The 15,310-nt window shown below is 51.3% G+C and overlaps 1 protein-coding gene and 2 long non-coding RNA genes across 3 annotated transcripts in view; 2 read left to right on the forward strand and 1 right to left on the reverse strand.

Moving 5' to 3' along the window:
- The first annotated feature begins 279 nt into the window (after positions 1-279).
- On the forward strand, positions 280-5,244 carry LOC116067890. The gene is made up of 5 exons (XR_004109327.1): positions 280-474; positions 1,679-1,876; positions 2,293-2,508; positions 2,877-3,051; positions 4,881-5,244. It is a non-coding gene; the product is annotated as an uncharacterized LOC116067890 (long non-coding RNA).
- A 2,900-nt stretch (positions 5,245-8,144) lies between these two features.
- Positions 8,145-11,960, reverse strand: Cbln1 (cerebellin 1 precursor). The gene is made up of 3 exons (XM_031340746.1): positions 11,299-11,960; positions 11,014-11,133; positions 8,145-9,748 (listed from the first exon to the last, which is right to left on the reverse strand). The coding sequence occupies exons 1-3, from the start codon at positions 11,560-11,562 to the stop codon at positions 9,551-9,553; spliced, it is 582 nt and encodes a 193-aa protein (XP_031196606.1). The 5' UTR covers positions 11,563-11,960; the 3' UTR covers positions 8,145-9,550.
- A 100-nt stretch (positions 11,961-12,060) lies between these two features.
- LOC116069807 overlaps positions 12,061-15,310 on the forward strand; it is a 46,660-nt gene continuing 43,410 nt past the window's right edge. Inside the window, exon 1 of the long non-coding RNA XR_004110147.1 lies at positions 12,061-12,283. This is a non-coding gene — a long non-coding RNA (uncharacterized LOC116069807). The remainder of the gene's footprint in view (positions 12,284-15,310) is intronic.

Below are 15,310 nucleotides of genomic sequence, written 5' to 3' on the forward strand. Positions count from 1 at the left end.
ACTATAACAGCCTGTGTGTAATCATGCTTCATTATGGGAAGGAGCCCATTCTCTGGTTTCCACTTCGCCCTGGAAAGCAAGCACCTGCACAGAGTCACTGACTCAGCCTGTGCTGCCTCACGCCCCCATGCCCCAGCCCAAGCCAGGTACTGGCAATTGGTAAATGTTTGTAAAAACTGGTCTGGGCAGCCAATCCCTCTAGAATCTGTGATGTCACAGAAGCCTCTCACTCAGTGCAGACTCACAGGATCAGAATCTTCAGTGTCAGGGGCTAGCAGGTGCACCTCTCAAGGGCTTTGAAAATGCTGCAAGGGACAGATGACAAAGGGACAAGATACCTAATTTACATGGATTCTAAACAGGCAGAGGTTCAGTAGCTGAGGACTGCCAAGGCCTGATTCGCCTTTTAGTGGGACATGCCTTGCCATCCAAGAGAGGAAAAATGCAGGACGTGAGAGAACAAGACAGAAGCAGGTTGTTTCTGCTCTTACCCAAGGGAGTGAGTGGTTGGGTTTAGTTTGATGGTGATGATGCTTTCAGGGTTGGCTGATGGATAGGATGTTGGATACAAGCAAGAAAGAATCAGGCTGATGCAAGAGTATCTGGTCCTGCCACCAGGAAAATGATGATGTTGATAGGAAGAAAGGTCTCTCTGTCTCTGTCTCTGTCTCTGTCTCTGTCTCTCTCTCCTTTCTCTCTCTCTCTCTATTTCTCTTTCTCACACACACACCTGTACATGTATACACACACCTGCATGTGTACACACATACTTATACATGCACACATCACACATATACATACACCTTACACATGCACACACATACCTGTACATGTATGCACACACACCTGCATGTGTATACACACATACCCTTACACACATACACACACCTGTATGTGTACACACACACACCCTTACACATGCACATGCATACTTACACATGCACATATACTCTTACAAATGCACACACATACACATGCACACACACACACACACACACACACACAGCTATGCACATATACAATTGTGTAGAACAAGAAATCTAATTCTATTTAGTATCAGATAACACCCATGAAAATGGGATCTAGAATTTCTGTAGAAGCTCAAAAGCAAAGGCCTGTATTTCACTGAATGTTGTAACCTTTGTCACATTGTTTGAGATGCTTCCTGCCTCATGGACCCTGTGTCTTCTCTCAGCCATCTTCCCACTGTGATGGTCACATACCAGTGAACGGAAGGCATTTCTCTGTGTTGCTGGGGAGCCAGCTTAATTGTAAGATGGGCACTGTGTACAGCTCTCACTGTGTCTCCCAACACAGGCTTTGTCAGGGCTCTGGCATAGTGATGTCACCAAAAGCATTCATTGTTTCCTCAGAGATGCACAAGCCCAGGAGTGCTAATTTGTGGATCCAGAGCCTTTGCAGATTTTTCTGAGATACCATATCTCGTTCCTCAAATACAGGTTGGGGACTGAAAATTCCCAGCTCTAACAAGCTCTGTGTAGTAGCAACGGCATCAAGCCACACAGATGCTTCCCATACATATATCAAATTAGGATCAGCTGGGATTTCTTTTCTTTGTTGAGAAGACAATTTACTGTGGAATTACAAGACTAGAAAGAAAGCATGAGGGGCAGAGGTCATCCTGTAACTTGATTGGGTCATCTGGCTGCTGTCTTAGGCGCATGCAACAGTTTCCATTCTTCCTTGTACAAGAGAGCAGCAGACGCTCCAGCCCTTTGCTGTTACTGCTTCAAATCTTTCCAAGAAGCCTTGGCAAAATTCTCACAGTCTTTCATTGACTCTAAAGAAGTACCCTACCAGACTCTAAATCTATCCCCATGAAAAGGCAGTGGATGTGCTTCTGGATCAGGCCATAGTGAGTGAAGGGAAAAGTTAATGGAGGGACTATACTCATTTCATCATCAAAGAGCATGAGTGTGTGTGTGTGTGTGTGTGTGTGCACACATGTGAATGCTTATATGAGTGTGTGTGTCTATGTGTATTTGTGAGTGTATGTATGATAGTGTATGTGTGCATGCACATATGTTTGAGTGTATGAGTGTCTATGTATGTATTTGTGAGTGTGAGTATGTGAGTGTGTGTGCACGCACATATGTGTGAGTGTATTAGTGTATCTGTGTGAATGTGTATTATGTGTGTGCACATGTGTGAATGTGTGTATGGGTGTGTATGTGTGAGTGTGTGTATGAGAGTGTATGTGTGCACGCACATGCACAGAGGTCAATGTTGGATGGCTACCTCAAATATTCTCCATTTTATTTTTTGAGACAGGGTCTCTCCCTGAGTTTGGAGCTCACTGATGGAGTTTGGTCTCAGCGCGGATCCCACTGCTTTTGCTTCTTACAGCAGAAGTAGGGGCTGAGCTTGTGGAGGAAGGCAGCCAAAAGCGGACCCCAGCCTCACAGACCCTCACAGCCACTCACAGTAGTACGGCCTGTTCCTGGTCTTGAACATCTTGGGATTGGAAATTTGACTGGGGCGACATGGGTATGAATAAAAAAGGGGGTACATTACAGAGACTGGGATTGGATGGGTTGTGCTCAATCTGATGGACACCTGCTATGCAACCTGGAAACTCAGTGAGTTTATAACACACCATACAGGGAATCCTTAGCTCATTTCCATGTGAGGTCCCTGCAGAGGAGCAGTCTCATCCAGGAGGAGGGAGCTGCTGCGGTGCAGGAGAACACTGTCAACATTTGTACTGGACCTGGGGAAGGCTCTGTCACTCCCACGGGTCTGAGGTGTTGAGGTCCTTCCCATGGCCATGCTCACATCAATAACACACACTCATTCAGGGCTCTCTCTATTCCTTCCACAAGTCACTCTGAGCTTCCCCTACCCCTCCCCCACAGGCCTGGGTACGGAGCAGTCTACTGAGGAAGCCTCAGGATCCCAGAGAAGGAAGGAAAAGTGCCCAGCCCTCAGAAGCCACACACATAGGCACCCTTAGCCTGGCTGGTACCGAGAGCATGCCTCGTCTCTCAGCGGAGAGGGAGAGAACTGGAAGCATCATCGCTGAAGCCTAAGGTGGGCAGAACCAGTTAGCAGCATCTCAGGCTGTGAGCAGCAGCATCTTCACACTATATTTGGGCCCACTTGGTCATTATAAACTCATCTGAACGCTCAGCAAAATATACAACGGGGAGTTCATTTTTGAGCCTCACAGAATGCAAGGGAGAGTCTTTAATACATGATCTGAGCAGCACACACAGCTTCCTTTCAAACGAGGAGGAAGAAATGCCCCGTTGCCTCTCTTTGGTTAGTGATTCCCTCTTTCCTCTTTGAATGTTTGCAATAATTTCTGACCATGGAAGAAAGGTCACTAGGTGATCTACCTGATGAGCAGGCTAAAGCAAGCTTCAGAACACAGTCTACTCTCTGTTCATTAGAACAAAATCCCAGAAATGGTCATGTGTGGAGTTACTAGCCCCTTCATTGGCCAAGGCTACTCTTTATACCTGGCAACCTCCTGATCTTCATCAGCTCCTTGGTACTGTTGGCTCTCTGTAACTAGTAGGTGTTTCAATGCCCACACTTCGCTATAAACAAAATAACTTGATCCTGGATTCCTGAAACAGTCGATAAGCTACTCCATGGTATTTTTTTAAAAAGATTTTAAAATTGTATTTATTATCAGTGTGTGTCACACACCATATTCCTCTTTTGGGAAGCCTTCTCCTTCTATAAGGTCTGGGAACGAACTCAAGTCACCATGTTTGTGTGGCAAGCACATTTACTAGTGAGCCATCTTGCTTGTCCTGATTCATGGGATTTGATGCCGGAGTGAAGACAAAGTTGTTCTTGTCCTTTAAGAAAAATATAGCCTGGCACCTGCCCACAATGGAGCTCACAGCATGTTGTGCATGGGTTTGAGCAAACAGCAGGGAAAGATGAATTGTAAGTTAACTACAGACAACAGACACAGTGCAATTCCACCCTAACACAAATGTGGATGACCAGAGAGACAGGGTTTAGGGGAGGAGCCTAGTGCTGAGCCAGCACTCCAGACTCATACAATCCAGTGTGCCCCATACCCAGTGTACCTGAACTCTTCTGTTCATTCAAGAGAGACTCTTCTTGTTCATTGTTGTGGGTAGGCATAATCCAACTAAGAGGTCAAATGGGGAATAAAGGGGATAGTTTGCTAGGTTGCAGTTAGCGGGAACTTTGCAGATGACCTGGAGCTGAGGCAGAATCCTGAGGTCAGGTTGTCCCCACCCCCACTCATTCTCACTTTCCCATTCCACTAGAGTATGTGTCTACCCTCAGGATGTCCCAGTTATGACCCTAGGATGGCAAGAGGCAGGGCAATAAGGGAAAGGCTAAGAAAAGATGTATGAGGTGATGTTTGCTAGGAGCCTCAAAAGCCTCCAGAAAGTCCTCAAAGATCATATCAAGAAATGTCTCTCTCATTCCTTACCACAAAGTCATCACTGTATCCTCAGGAAGATGACATACCTGGGCTTTGGGATGTGTCTGCATGACTTCTCAGCCAGTCTCAATCATGCAAAGCAAAGTACGTCCCGGGAGACAAGACCTAGCAAACGCCAGCCCATGAATCTTTTTTTAGCCTCTTCCATATTGTCCCTGTATGTTGCCATCCTAGGCTCACAACTGGGATATCCTGGGGATAGACTCATCTTCTGGTGAAATGGGAAGATGAGAGTGAGTGGGGAGAGGCCAGGAAGCTCTTCCCAGCTGCATTAGGTCAGGGGGGTACTTCCATATCAGTGTTCCTGCGGGGACGTAGGAGGAAGAGGGGTTGAGGGCTCCATAAAGTCCTCCAAAGAACATTTTCATTGGCTGTGCTCATGTCCTACAGTTGTGCCAGACGCATTTGCTTTACATCGGCACAGGACACGAGCTCGACACCTGGTGAGGTGTGGCCACAGAGCCAAGGAAGGAGAGGAAGATGAAGATGCTGCTTTGAAAGGAATCACCTACGAAGGTGTACAGACAACATGCCAGCAGGGAACAGTGTTCGGGATCTAATATGGAGCACATAGGCCTGAAGACAGAAAATATTCAACAGCATTGAAAATGCAAATTATATAAGCAACAGGAATGAAGAAGGCTATCTGGGGTGAGGGCTGGGCCCGGTGTTGGTGGTTGATCCCCACAGGATTGGGTCCTGAACCCACAATGTCCTGTACTTGCTGAGTATGGAATATCTTTTACCATAGTAAAGACTACCATTGTCTTCACTTGAAATATGAGAAACTGAGGCTCAAGAGAGGGTAGTATTTTATGATGATCCCTGTGCAAAGAACATAAGAGACCTTTGTAAAGATCTTTGGGAAACATTTCCCCCACAGTTTTAATTCAAAAAGCAGATGGGCAGGTGTACCTGGGTAGTCCCACTGGCTGCTCCCTCCCCGGAAGAGTCCTGGGGCTTCACTGTTTGACATCACTATAAATGGAATGTATCCGCCTGTTGAGAGGGAACTGGCTGAATGCTGGGAAGCAAAGACTTAAACTCAGGCACAAATAGAGAAGTTCCAGACCAGCTACTGGAAACTCTAGCCCACTCAGCATTCTGGAATAAGGCTCAAACCGGTGCTGAGGACAGTATAAAATCACAATCAGAGGGGGAGGAGTCTCCCGCTAGGTCCCAGGGCCCCAGGACCCTAGTCCACCCCCTCTCCACCAGTGCCTGCCCCTCCCCTCTCCTACCCCCATTAAGACAGTAATTAGAGGCCAGTGAGACTCTCTCTACACCCGGGTAATTATGTTCTCATTAGGATCCTCAGCAGGGCACCGCACAGCACAGCACTGCTCTGCTAGCTGCCAGTGCTCAGGCACAGTCCTCTATGAGCTTCCCCTGTGCTGTAAGCTCCTGGTGGCTCCAGGGAACTTGGGTGGGTGGCCTCTTTGCCTACTGGCCCACAGGACTGCTAGGCATGATGTACTTTATGAAGCTTCCCTGGATTTCCCTCATCACCTCACTGTGCTTCTTGCCACAGAGAATGACTCTTTAACCTCTGCCCTTAGAGAGGCAGAGGTGGGGTGGGGGTAGGGTTAAAGGATGACTCCAAACTCCTCAGAGGTAGGCAGTGAGTTGGATGGCAATTCCGATGTCCTGTGTAGAAGGGGGAACTTCGTACTATCGAGGCAGGTGAGGAGGAAGTACCCAGGGTGGTCTGGGGTGGGGTGGGGTGGGGAGCTTATTCAGAACCAGAGTGAAGCAAAATTTGGGGTGGTCCTGGAACCTTTAGAGGTTGAGATCTGAAGCCATTTATTTTAGATGAAAGTGGGAGGTAAGGCCCAGATCTGCCAGGGATCAGAGGCTTCAAAGCCTTAAAGAGAACCAAAGTAAGGTGTAGGTTTTTTAAAAGCGCCCCACCCACCCTCTCACCCACTTCCCAAGCCTCTGGCTGGGACAGGAAGGAAGTCACCAGGGAACTGCAGCTCTCCAGGGCTTTTCTTCTTGATTCATCTCCGACTTGCCATTTGGTGTCTCTCTCGTGACACCATCTGTGGCCAAATTTTCAGGCATAGGTCAGTTCACCTGCCTATGACCAAAGGGATGCAATGGAACCTGTATGTTTCAGGCTCCATCTTCACCCCCAGAGAAGATGTCCAGTTGTCACAGGCCATGAGCATGGGATAAATGTGGGTGGTCATTCTGTGTGAAAACCAAAGCAAAAAGGGGAGACAAGCCCAGGCCAAGTGGCTCCTTCCCTGGCAGCACCAGACTGGGCTCTTCCTGGAAGGCAAGGAGCAAGCAGGCAGTAAGCCTCCTAGGGAGAGAGAGTATTAGCTGCTCTGTGGGTTGGAACAGCTCCCACAGAGAGGTGGCCTTTCAGCTGGATTTGGGTCCACTGTGCAGTGCGATTTTGGGGGGAAAAACGGAAAGAGTAGCTTCAACTTCAAGGCTGAGGTGGCATATCTAGGTACACAAAGAGATCGATGGGAGACAGTCAAGTGGCACAGGAAAGCGCTAACAGGCTGAGGAAGAGGTGGGGACCCAGGTGAAAATGGGTTTTCATGACAGCCTCAGAAGCAGGGCTATGCAATCCTACCAGGGACCATGTGGAGCTGGAGAAAATCAGGAAAAACTTTTCCTCATCTTTCTCTGGGTCCACTGGCATTCCTTCTCTTGTTGGGATTCTGATCTGGGTCCGGTGGGCACCCATAAACCCCTGCCCTCGATCCAGTCCGTGTGTAGTGCAATGGAACCTGTATGTTCCTGTTTCCAGACCAGAGAATGACTGGGTCCCCAGAACAGGAGGGACTCTTAGAGATGTTTAGACTCCTCCCTGCCTTTAGACAGAAGGGTAGCTAGCTTGAGGGCAGGGATACTTGCCCAGGTTACCCAGGTGGAACTCAGCTTGGTGGTTCCCCAGTCCCTGGACACTAGACCTGAGATGGTTCTGCGCTTAGGAGAAGGAGTGGACAGCATTCAGGAAGTCCTCTGAGCTTCGAGGTGTTCTGAGAGCATTTGCATGGTAACAGGCACTTAGCCCGCACTGCAGGCTGTAAGCCTTGAACAGTGGAGCTACACCTAGGATGGCAGACTCAAGACAGCCGAGTTGTTGATCAAGGTAGTTCCCTAGCAAAGATTCTCTTGTCATTGACCTGTCTTTCCCAGAATAAAGACCGAAGGCAAAGCTCTTATCAAAAAGAAAAGAAAAGAAAAAAAAGAAAAAGAAAAAGAATTCGCTTTTTAATTAAATTCCCATAAGGCTTCTCTTCCCGTGAGACTGAAAGCAGAGAAGGGAACTGTGGGGATGGAAGAGACTGACATTCGACTGCGTCTCACTCCGGAAGCCCCTTTTCCTCTACTACAGTCCCCTGGGCCCCTGGCCCTGGGAAGGGCGCGGCTGCCAGAAGCACTAAGCTGAGAAAGAAAACCGAGGTTCTCGGGCCAGCTGTGCTTGGGAATGCGCTGGGAATGGGCATGGGAGCAGAAGAAAGAAGTGCCCGAAATTTTGCCTGCGGTACTGTTAACCCCTGTTTTCCCCCATCCCTCACTCAAGAACCACTGAAACGAAACTGAATCTCAGCCCAAGAAAAGCCTGCAGGAGGGCCCAGGACCACCAGCGCCCACCAGGCGTTTGGTCCTGGACCCTCGGCTTCTGCGCGCTTCCGGCGTTGCATCACCCGCGTTCAACACAGGGTCAGCGTTCCAGACTTAAAACGAAGTCGTTTATTTCAATTTTGCTTTGCACATTATGTTTCGGTACAATCAAAACTTCTGGACGAACCCCTTGAAAGTCCTGCGAATGAGCGCAGTCGCAAGTCTGGCCGCCGGGGTTGTCTGGCGGGTGGACCTCGGGTTCAGAGGCGCTGGTACAAAGTGTCCGTTGCTTCGGGAGCCGCGGAGCGGATAGAGCTGGAGACATCCAAGGAAAGTAGGCGTGAAGAAGACTCTGTCACGCAGGGCAGGCAGGTTCGAGTACTAGAATTGGGAATAATTCCTGATGCATTTGGAATTGAGGGTGGGCAACAAATTGCTTCCGGGCCCTCAGTCACGCCTAGCAGGATTTGGGTCGTATATCTCACGTTCCACCAAAGCAGGGGACACAGGGAAGGCAAAGCGAGCCTGCTGCGGGAGACAGCGCAGAAATGGCTCTGTGAAGAAGGCCTTGTGCCCCGGCATCCCCTTGCAGCTTCCAAGTCTCTGGCTTCTCCACCCGCCTCAACCTCTCAACCCGGAAAAGGCGAAGTTTAGAAAGCTGTTTCAGAAAAATAAAAGTCCCACTTTGACTTTATTGGATTAAAGCAAAATTAAAATTTGGCTATTCACACGTATGTTACAGAGGAAGAGGAAGCGTCCCCGAGGAACCTCCTTGGCGGTTGGTGGAGCCACAGAACACGGGGCATTGACAAGCATCAGAGAACAAACACCAAGCAGCCTTAGATTTCACGATCACTCCGAACAGGACAGAAATACGGGATACAGCCAGCGTCCACCTAGAAGAGTTCTTCGTGTACAAATGATACATATACATATTTACGTATAGTTAAACCAGTCACCACGAAGGCGAGTCTTTCCTCAGCTAACAAGCAGGGGCGAATTCTCTCCAGCTTAACTGGCGCGGTGTTTGAAGAGCATAATCTGTTATTAAACCTACCTGCCCCCATTCGGAAACAGAAACGGAAAACAAACTGACCCCCTCTTCAAACTGGGGCAGGGGGCCTACTAAGTTTCAGTAAGTGGCAGGGTTCAGAGGGGGGTCGGGTGGGGAGAAACATTTCACATTACTTCGTTAATTGTTAGGGACATGGACGCGGGTAAGGAACCATAATGACAAGGCAAGTCTCTTCCTCGATTACTGCGACTGGCTTGGGGAAGGCGAGATTAATTTTGGAAACGGGAGTGTGCAGAGCTAAGCGAAATTTACTTCTCTTAGTAAGGGAGCGGACGAAGTTGGACCGCGGGGCGGCGCGCACCTTGGTACCCAGTGTGGCTAGGAACACGTAGGAAGTTTCCTGTGGCGCCGCTTCCTCGCCCTGGTAATTTTCGGCCTCTTTCTCACTCCCCTCCTGCCTCTCTCCTGCCTCCATTCCCGATACGTGCCAGTCAGAGGGGAAACACGAGGAATCCAGAGAAGGTTGAGTACTTCCAGCCCCCCATCAAGTTCCCCCGCTCCAGCTTGAGGTATGCTCGGTCGCCTTTCTCCATCTGGATGAGGACGCCGTTGCTGGCGGCCTCGCGTGTCACGTCTTGGTCACCGGCGAAGGCTGAAATCACCGGCCACCCGTTCAACATCAGGCTCACCTGAGAAAGAAAACGGCCTATTATCAGAAGCGCCACCTAAGCGGGTACCCAAGAGGCGGTGATAAGCCAACCTAGGCGCTCGGCTAGCAGTCACGAAGGCCTGGGCACGAGGTGTGCAGGGCGTAGTGGGGCTTGGCCGCTCACTGCGAAGGCTCTAACAGGGACACAAGCCGTATCTAGGTAGTGAAAGGGTCTGCCTCTTCAGAACGGGCGGTCAGACTCCTTTCAGTTTCTCAAAGGAGCGCGCCAAGCAAATCCCGATTGGACATGATCCAATTTAGTGAACCCGCAGGTGGCTGTAACGTCCCGAGACCTTTGGCCTCTCGCCAGCTTGCCAAGAGCAACTTTGCTCCCCGCGCGCCCTGAATTACTAAACAAATACCTTCACCCCGGGCCTCTCCCCGGTGTCTGTGGTCAGGACAGATTAGAATCGGCCAGGAGTGGCTGTCCGCAATTCCGAGACTCGCTAGCCCTATACTAGGGCTCCGTTCCCAAGTCGCCTGCTCAATTCTTGCCCTACATCCTGCCTGCCGCGCCCGCCATCGCCTGTGTGTGCCCTTGCAGTGCCAGTGTCGGCCTAGGGCCAGGCGCCCTGTCCCCAGTCGCGTTTTCAGCCTCTGCGGGTGCTCTAAGGAAACGCAGACATCTTTAGGGACTTGGCTAGCGAATGGGTGCTGGCCGGGACATGGCTGGCAGGGGAGGTAGTAGCACCACCACTCCCATCCCCACTTCGACCCTTTTCTCTGTCCACCCTTCAAGATTCAAGTTTCAAACCAAGTCCGCAAAGGAAGGGTGTGGGGTTAGGGAAACGAGATTCTGTCCGCGGTGGAAAACACACACACACACACACACACACACACACACACAGCTGAAAAGCAGGCAGAAAGGCTTTGGGCTGCCGCCGATTGTTGAGCCTAGAAAGCAAGAAAGCCAGCACAGAGGAGACCTTACAGAGGCCTTAGCTGTCTGCGAAGCTAACTGCCCTATGGGAAGTCCCTAAAGTCCCTAAGGAAAATCCAGGGATCTTTACAAAAGGGTTCAGAACGAGAAGGCAGGAAACTGTCTCTTGGGATGCTTTCAGGTACCTTGGACAGCATAAGGGACAGGGCAAGCCAAAGAGCGATGTCTGAGGCCCTGCTACCCATCCCCGGAGCAGTGGGAGCTTATGCCACTGATTTCTGCCACTTGCTTCCACAGAGCGTCCGACAGATCCCTACTGCCAGGACCCCTTCTACTGCGACCCTGGCCCCCAGGTGGCAGCTGACCTGGATAGTCTGTCTGTTGTAGACTTTCACCACGTGGAAGTTAAAACTGTAGATGCCTTTGCGCGGGGCGATGAAAGTGCTGCGTTCTGAGTCAAAGTTGTTCCCGATGTTCACTAGTACCTATAAAAAGACAGGAACGAAAAGGGGTAGCCCGGAGTTCGCCCGAACGTGGCCTCGCGCTTCTGCAGAGCCCTCGGAGAGTACATCCCACATCCGTCTTCCATGCTGTCCCCGTGACCCCCTCACCAATTCATTCTGGATGTTGCAAGAGAACGGGAAACTCACCTGGTCGAAGTAGATGATCATGGTGCGATTACTCATCTCGGACGGCTCATGGTTGGTGCTCCTGATGGCAGAGAAAGCCACCTTGGCGCTGCCCGAGCGCACAGAGATGCCCAGAGCAGTGCCAGTAGGGTCAGACGTGGGGTTGGAGTCACACACCACCAGGCACTTGCCCTCCAGTACGATGGGCTCTGTCTCATTCTGCCCGCGGGCTGGGCCTGCCAGCCACACAGCCCCCAACAGCAGCAGCTCCACGACGCCCAGCATCGCGCCTCCGGCGCCCACCCCGCCCCCCACCCCGGGGGCTGCCAGCGCCAGCCGCCCCCCTCCCCAGCCCTGCTCCGAAGCCCCCTCCTCAGCTCCGTGCGCAGCTCTGCCGACGCCTCCCGGGCCACTACGCCTCTCCCTCGCACTCCAGAACAAACGTCCCCGCGCGCCGTGTACCCGGAGCCCCGCCCGGGCCTCAGGGGTGCCGCGGCCGCCCAGCCGCACTTGGATGCATAGCCTCTGCTGCCTGGTCCCCGCTGTTGCCGCCGCCTCCTGTCCGCACTCGCCGCTGCTGCCGCCGCCGCCGCTCTGAATTATTGATGCAGCGGGCGCTGCAGCCGGAGCGGGCGGAGAGCGCGCGCCAGGCACAAAGGCGCGGACCAAGCCTGGCCCCGCCCCCGCCCCTCCCAGCCAGCCTCTCTGAGCGGCCCCGCCTCACCTCCGCCGAAGCTCCACCCCTCAGCCAATCGCGACGCACCGCGCTCCCCGCCGAGCCAATGGTTGCCCTGTCCGCGCGCGGCCACCTGACCTAGGGCGCCGTTGTTATTAGGAGCGGCGAGGCGGGAGGCGCGCGGCAGCGGGGCTGGGCTCCAGCCCGGAGTCAGACGAGGGAGCGCGCGCGCGCTCCCGGACAGTCCGCCGCAGCCACTGGCCCCGTGCCTTCTACCTGGTCAACACGGCTGCCTCGACCACCTCGCGTGCCCGGTTCGCGGGCTTTCAGGTAGGAGGCGGCGCGCGGCGGGTCGGGAGTGCAGGATCGCGCCGGCCGAGGGGCGCGGTGTGGATGTGGGGGACGGGCAGGAGCGCCCCCCCGTGGACACGAGCGCGCGGGGCAGCGACAGCGGCGGGCTGGTTAAGGGCACGTACGTGCGGGGCGGGGCCTGCGTGGGGCCCGAGGCGCACGTGCCGCGGGAACTGGAGTGGACATCGGGGGGCTTCTAAGGAAGACATCCGAACGCCCCGGAGTCACGCGTGGACTCTTTCGCTCGAGGGTAGGTGTGCAGACCGGCCAGGCAGGCCTCGCGTCCGGACACCGCAAGCGGAGGTAGTTTCCTCCTTGGTTCTTGGGATCCTGTTTTGCGTTTGCGCCCGCGCTGGTATGCGCCCTTCCCGCCTTGTCTACCGTAGATTTAAACCACATACGAATTCGAAAAACAAAGTGAAACTACATCCTCGCCCGGTAGGAGATGAGGAGAGGAGCTGCTGGGATGGACTGGTCCCGCCGCACCTCGGGGCAGGAACACAAACAGGTAGGCCGAGGACCTTTACGTGCGTGGAATCCAGACCAAGGTTCTGGACACGCGGGAGCTCATCAGCGGCCACCCGCCGCGGGAACCTCGCTCTGTGCGGTGATGCAGGCCATAGGGTAAGGCAGGCAGCTTTTCCCTGGCGGGCCTCCGAATCTGGGGACAGCCTCACCTAGCCGCCTCCCCAGACTATTCTGTTTCTGAGAGATGTTTTTTAGTAGCAAGTTAAAGAACGACCGGAGGAAACCCAATAGCCGAGCTCCGCCTTTTCTGAAGCCTGCCGGTGAATGCCGCAGGAGCAAGAGCAAGCCGCGGTTCACAGCTCCTGTATTGAGAAATACCCCCAAACCAGCTGTAGTTGCGTCTGATGTTTTCATGCTTATGCTACGGCATAAAATAAGAGGTGAGAACTGGAAGATGAAGCTACAGCTTTAACCCTGAAAGGCCTGGAAAACACCCACTGAGCCCTAACCTAGCCTCCACAGTATCCTAGCCACTAGTGACATTGTCAGCCACTCTGGTGTCCCCTAGCACCTGCTGAATGAGACCCAGCCAGGTGCAACCATGAACAAGACATGGGGGTAGGGTAAGGGGGAATTCTGTTTTTGTCGAGGGCATGTCTAGGGAAGATTGCCTTCACCCAGGTGGTCGACAGCCTGGCCTCTCATGAGGCTTTGGTGAGCAGTGCCCACTGCTGGACTGTCAGCCTGATGTCAGGAATTCTCTGCTTCTAATTGCAAATCCCTCCTCTCTGGTTTACAGCTGTTCTTCAAGGCCCTGCAGGCCTTCTTTGCATGTACATTCTGCAGATGTGATTAAGGGACCCATCCTTTGTTTTCTACCCTTGGCCCTTCTTTTCCTGTCCCAGTGAGTCCACCTAAATGTGCTCAGAGGCAGAACCTCCCACATGGAACCAGTTTCCATCCCTGTGTTCTTGAGCCATTCTCAGACAGTTGCACTTTGGTTCAGATCGCTAGCCTGGGTCACTTGCAAGCACCTGGTGGTGTACTATTCCCAAATCAGGAAATCACTCCCAGGCTCTGCTTTACTCTCTTTATGCCTTCATTTTGATGAGTGTCTGTGAAGGCCTTCACTTCTCTCCATGTAAGATTTCAAGTCCATCATGCCCCTAGCTCCCTCATCCCTTTCCTGTGTACTGTTCTTAAAACAATAAACGAATGCTTTCCTGAGTTGTGATAACTAAAAGATACCATGAAATTGAGACAGGAAAGTCATTACAAATCTCAAAACTTGATCACTCTTTTACAGTAAGGATTCCTCTTGGGGCAGGTGACAGCACCATAGTTCAAACTGCCTTAAAATGTTTACTTGGTCCTTGCAGAATGCCTAGGGCTGTCTTACCATTTAAGGTACAGCAGTTGGGCCTGTCACTAGGACACTAGGCTTTCTTTTCAGCTTCTGGCTTTGTATTCAGACTGTTTTTATAGGAGACCAGTCTTTAGAAGGCACTAGCACCTTAGTCCTAGCAAGAAACAGCCCCCCCCCCTTTGTCAATGCTTGCAGCTAAAATCTCAGAATTATTCCTACATGGGACAGTTTGAGTCACCTCCCAGTGTCCATGATGATTTTTTGAGATTTTTAGCTTTAGAGCCAAAATGCACCACATGTGGTAGAACCAAATAAATAACAATAATTGATTGTCACATCCTATTTTTTCAAAACTGTTGGAATTAGTTATCTTTTTAATTTTTATGTTTCCTGAAGGATGGGTAGATGTCTTGAATTCCTTAACATTCATCAAGTGATAAGAACAAGTAGACATATTGACTTCGAGCAATAAAAAGAATCAGTTATTTCTGAAATGAACAGCCAACAGTTTAACTTGTTTCGGCCTTCCGGTACTGAAACACTGTTAAGGTACTAAAAGGCTGCCTTGGTGAAGCCTGTAAATCAACATTTTCGAAAGATTTAGTGAACAATAGATTACTCATAATGAATCTGAACTGCTTTTGTTTTCCTTAGTATCGGCTTTAAGTGTGGCCTCTTATTTTGGTGAATTCAAAGGCAGTTTCCTGAGCTGTGCTCTGAATTCCCATCCTCAATGAGCTCTGAGAGGAGTGAGCAGCAGCCTGCCCAGCTGTCATGCTCCCAGCAGCCTGGCCGCCTTTACTCCAGAGAGAACAGCCTGGGAATGAGCGGGCACATCCAGGAAAGGCAGTATTTTCTCACAGGATCCATTCCCTTTGTTACATCAAAATGCATTCTCCACACCAAACAGGATTTTATTTCTGTAGCATTGGTTCAAAGGGCCGATCAGTGCTGATCCCTGGAATTTGGTTCCTTTCTTCTTGAAGTAAAAGGGAAGGGCTTCTTTATTCTGAAGAGTGTTACATCTAGGGGATCAAAGGTCATTTCAAATCAGTGCCTGAGAGAGAGATAGCCTACAACCATCGATCTCTTCCCAGGTTACTCCTAAGTAGGAGTCTTTCAGCTTTCTTCCTGTTGCCTGTTCTGACACAAATTAGATATAACCTTGTTGT

Source organism: Mastomys coucha, unplaced genomic scaffold, assembly GCF_008632895.1.
Source record: "Mastomys coucha isolate ucsf_1 unplaced genomic scaffold, UCSF_Mcou_1 pScaffold22, whole genome shotgun sequence".
NCBI classification, from domain to species: domain Eukaryota; kingdom Metazoa; phylum Chordata; class Mammalia; order Rodentia; family Muridae; genus Mastomys; species Mastomys coucha.

What these genes read in the sequence shown, in the direction of transcription:
- Cbln1 (XM_031340746.1), bottom strand. Translation starts at nt 11,562, where the DNA reads ATGCTGGGCGTCGTGGAGCTGCTGCTGTTGGGGGCTGTGTGGCTGGCA. An exon ending in TGATCATCTACTTCGACCAG is followed by an intron (nt 11,134 to 11,298) that starts GTGAGTTTCCCG and finishes GTCTTTTTATAG; the next exon opens with GTACTAGTGAACATCGGGAA. An exon ending in ACAACAGACAGACTATCCAG is followed by an intron (nt 9,749 to 11,013) that starts GTCAGCTGCCAC and finishes TTTCTTTCTCAG; the next exon opens with GTGAGCCTGATGTTGAACGG.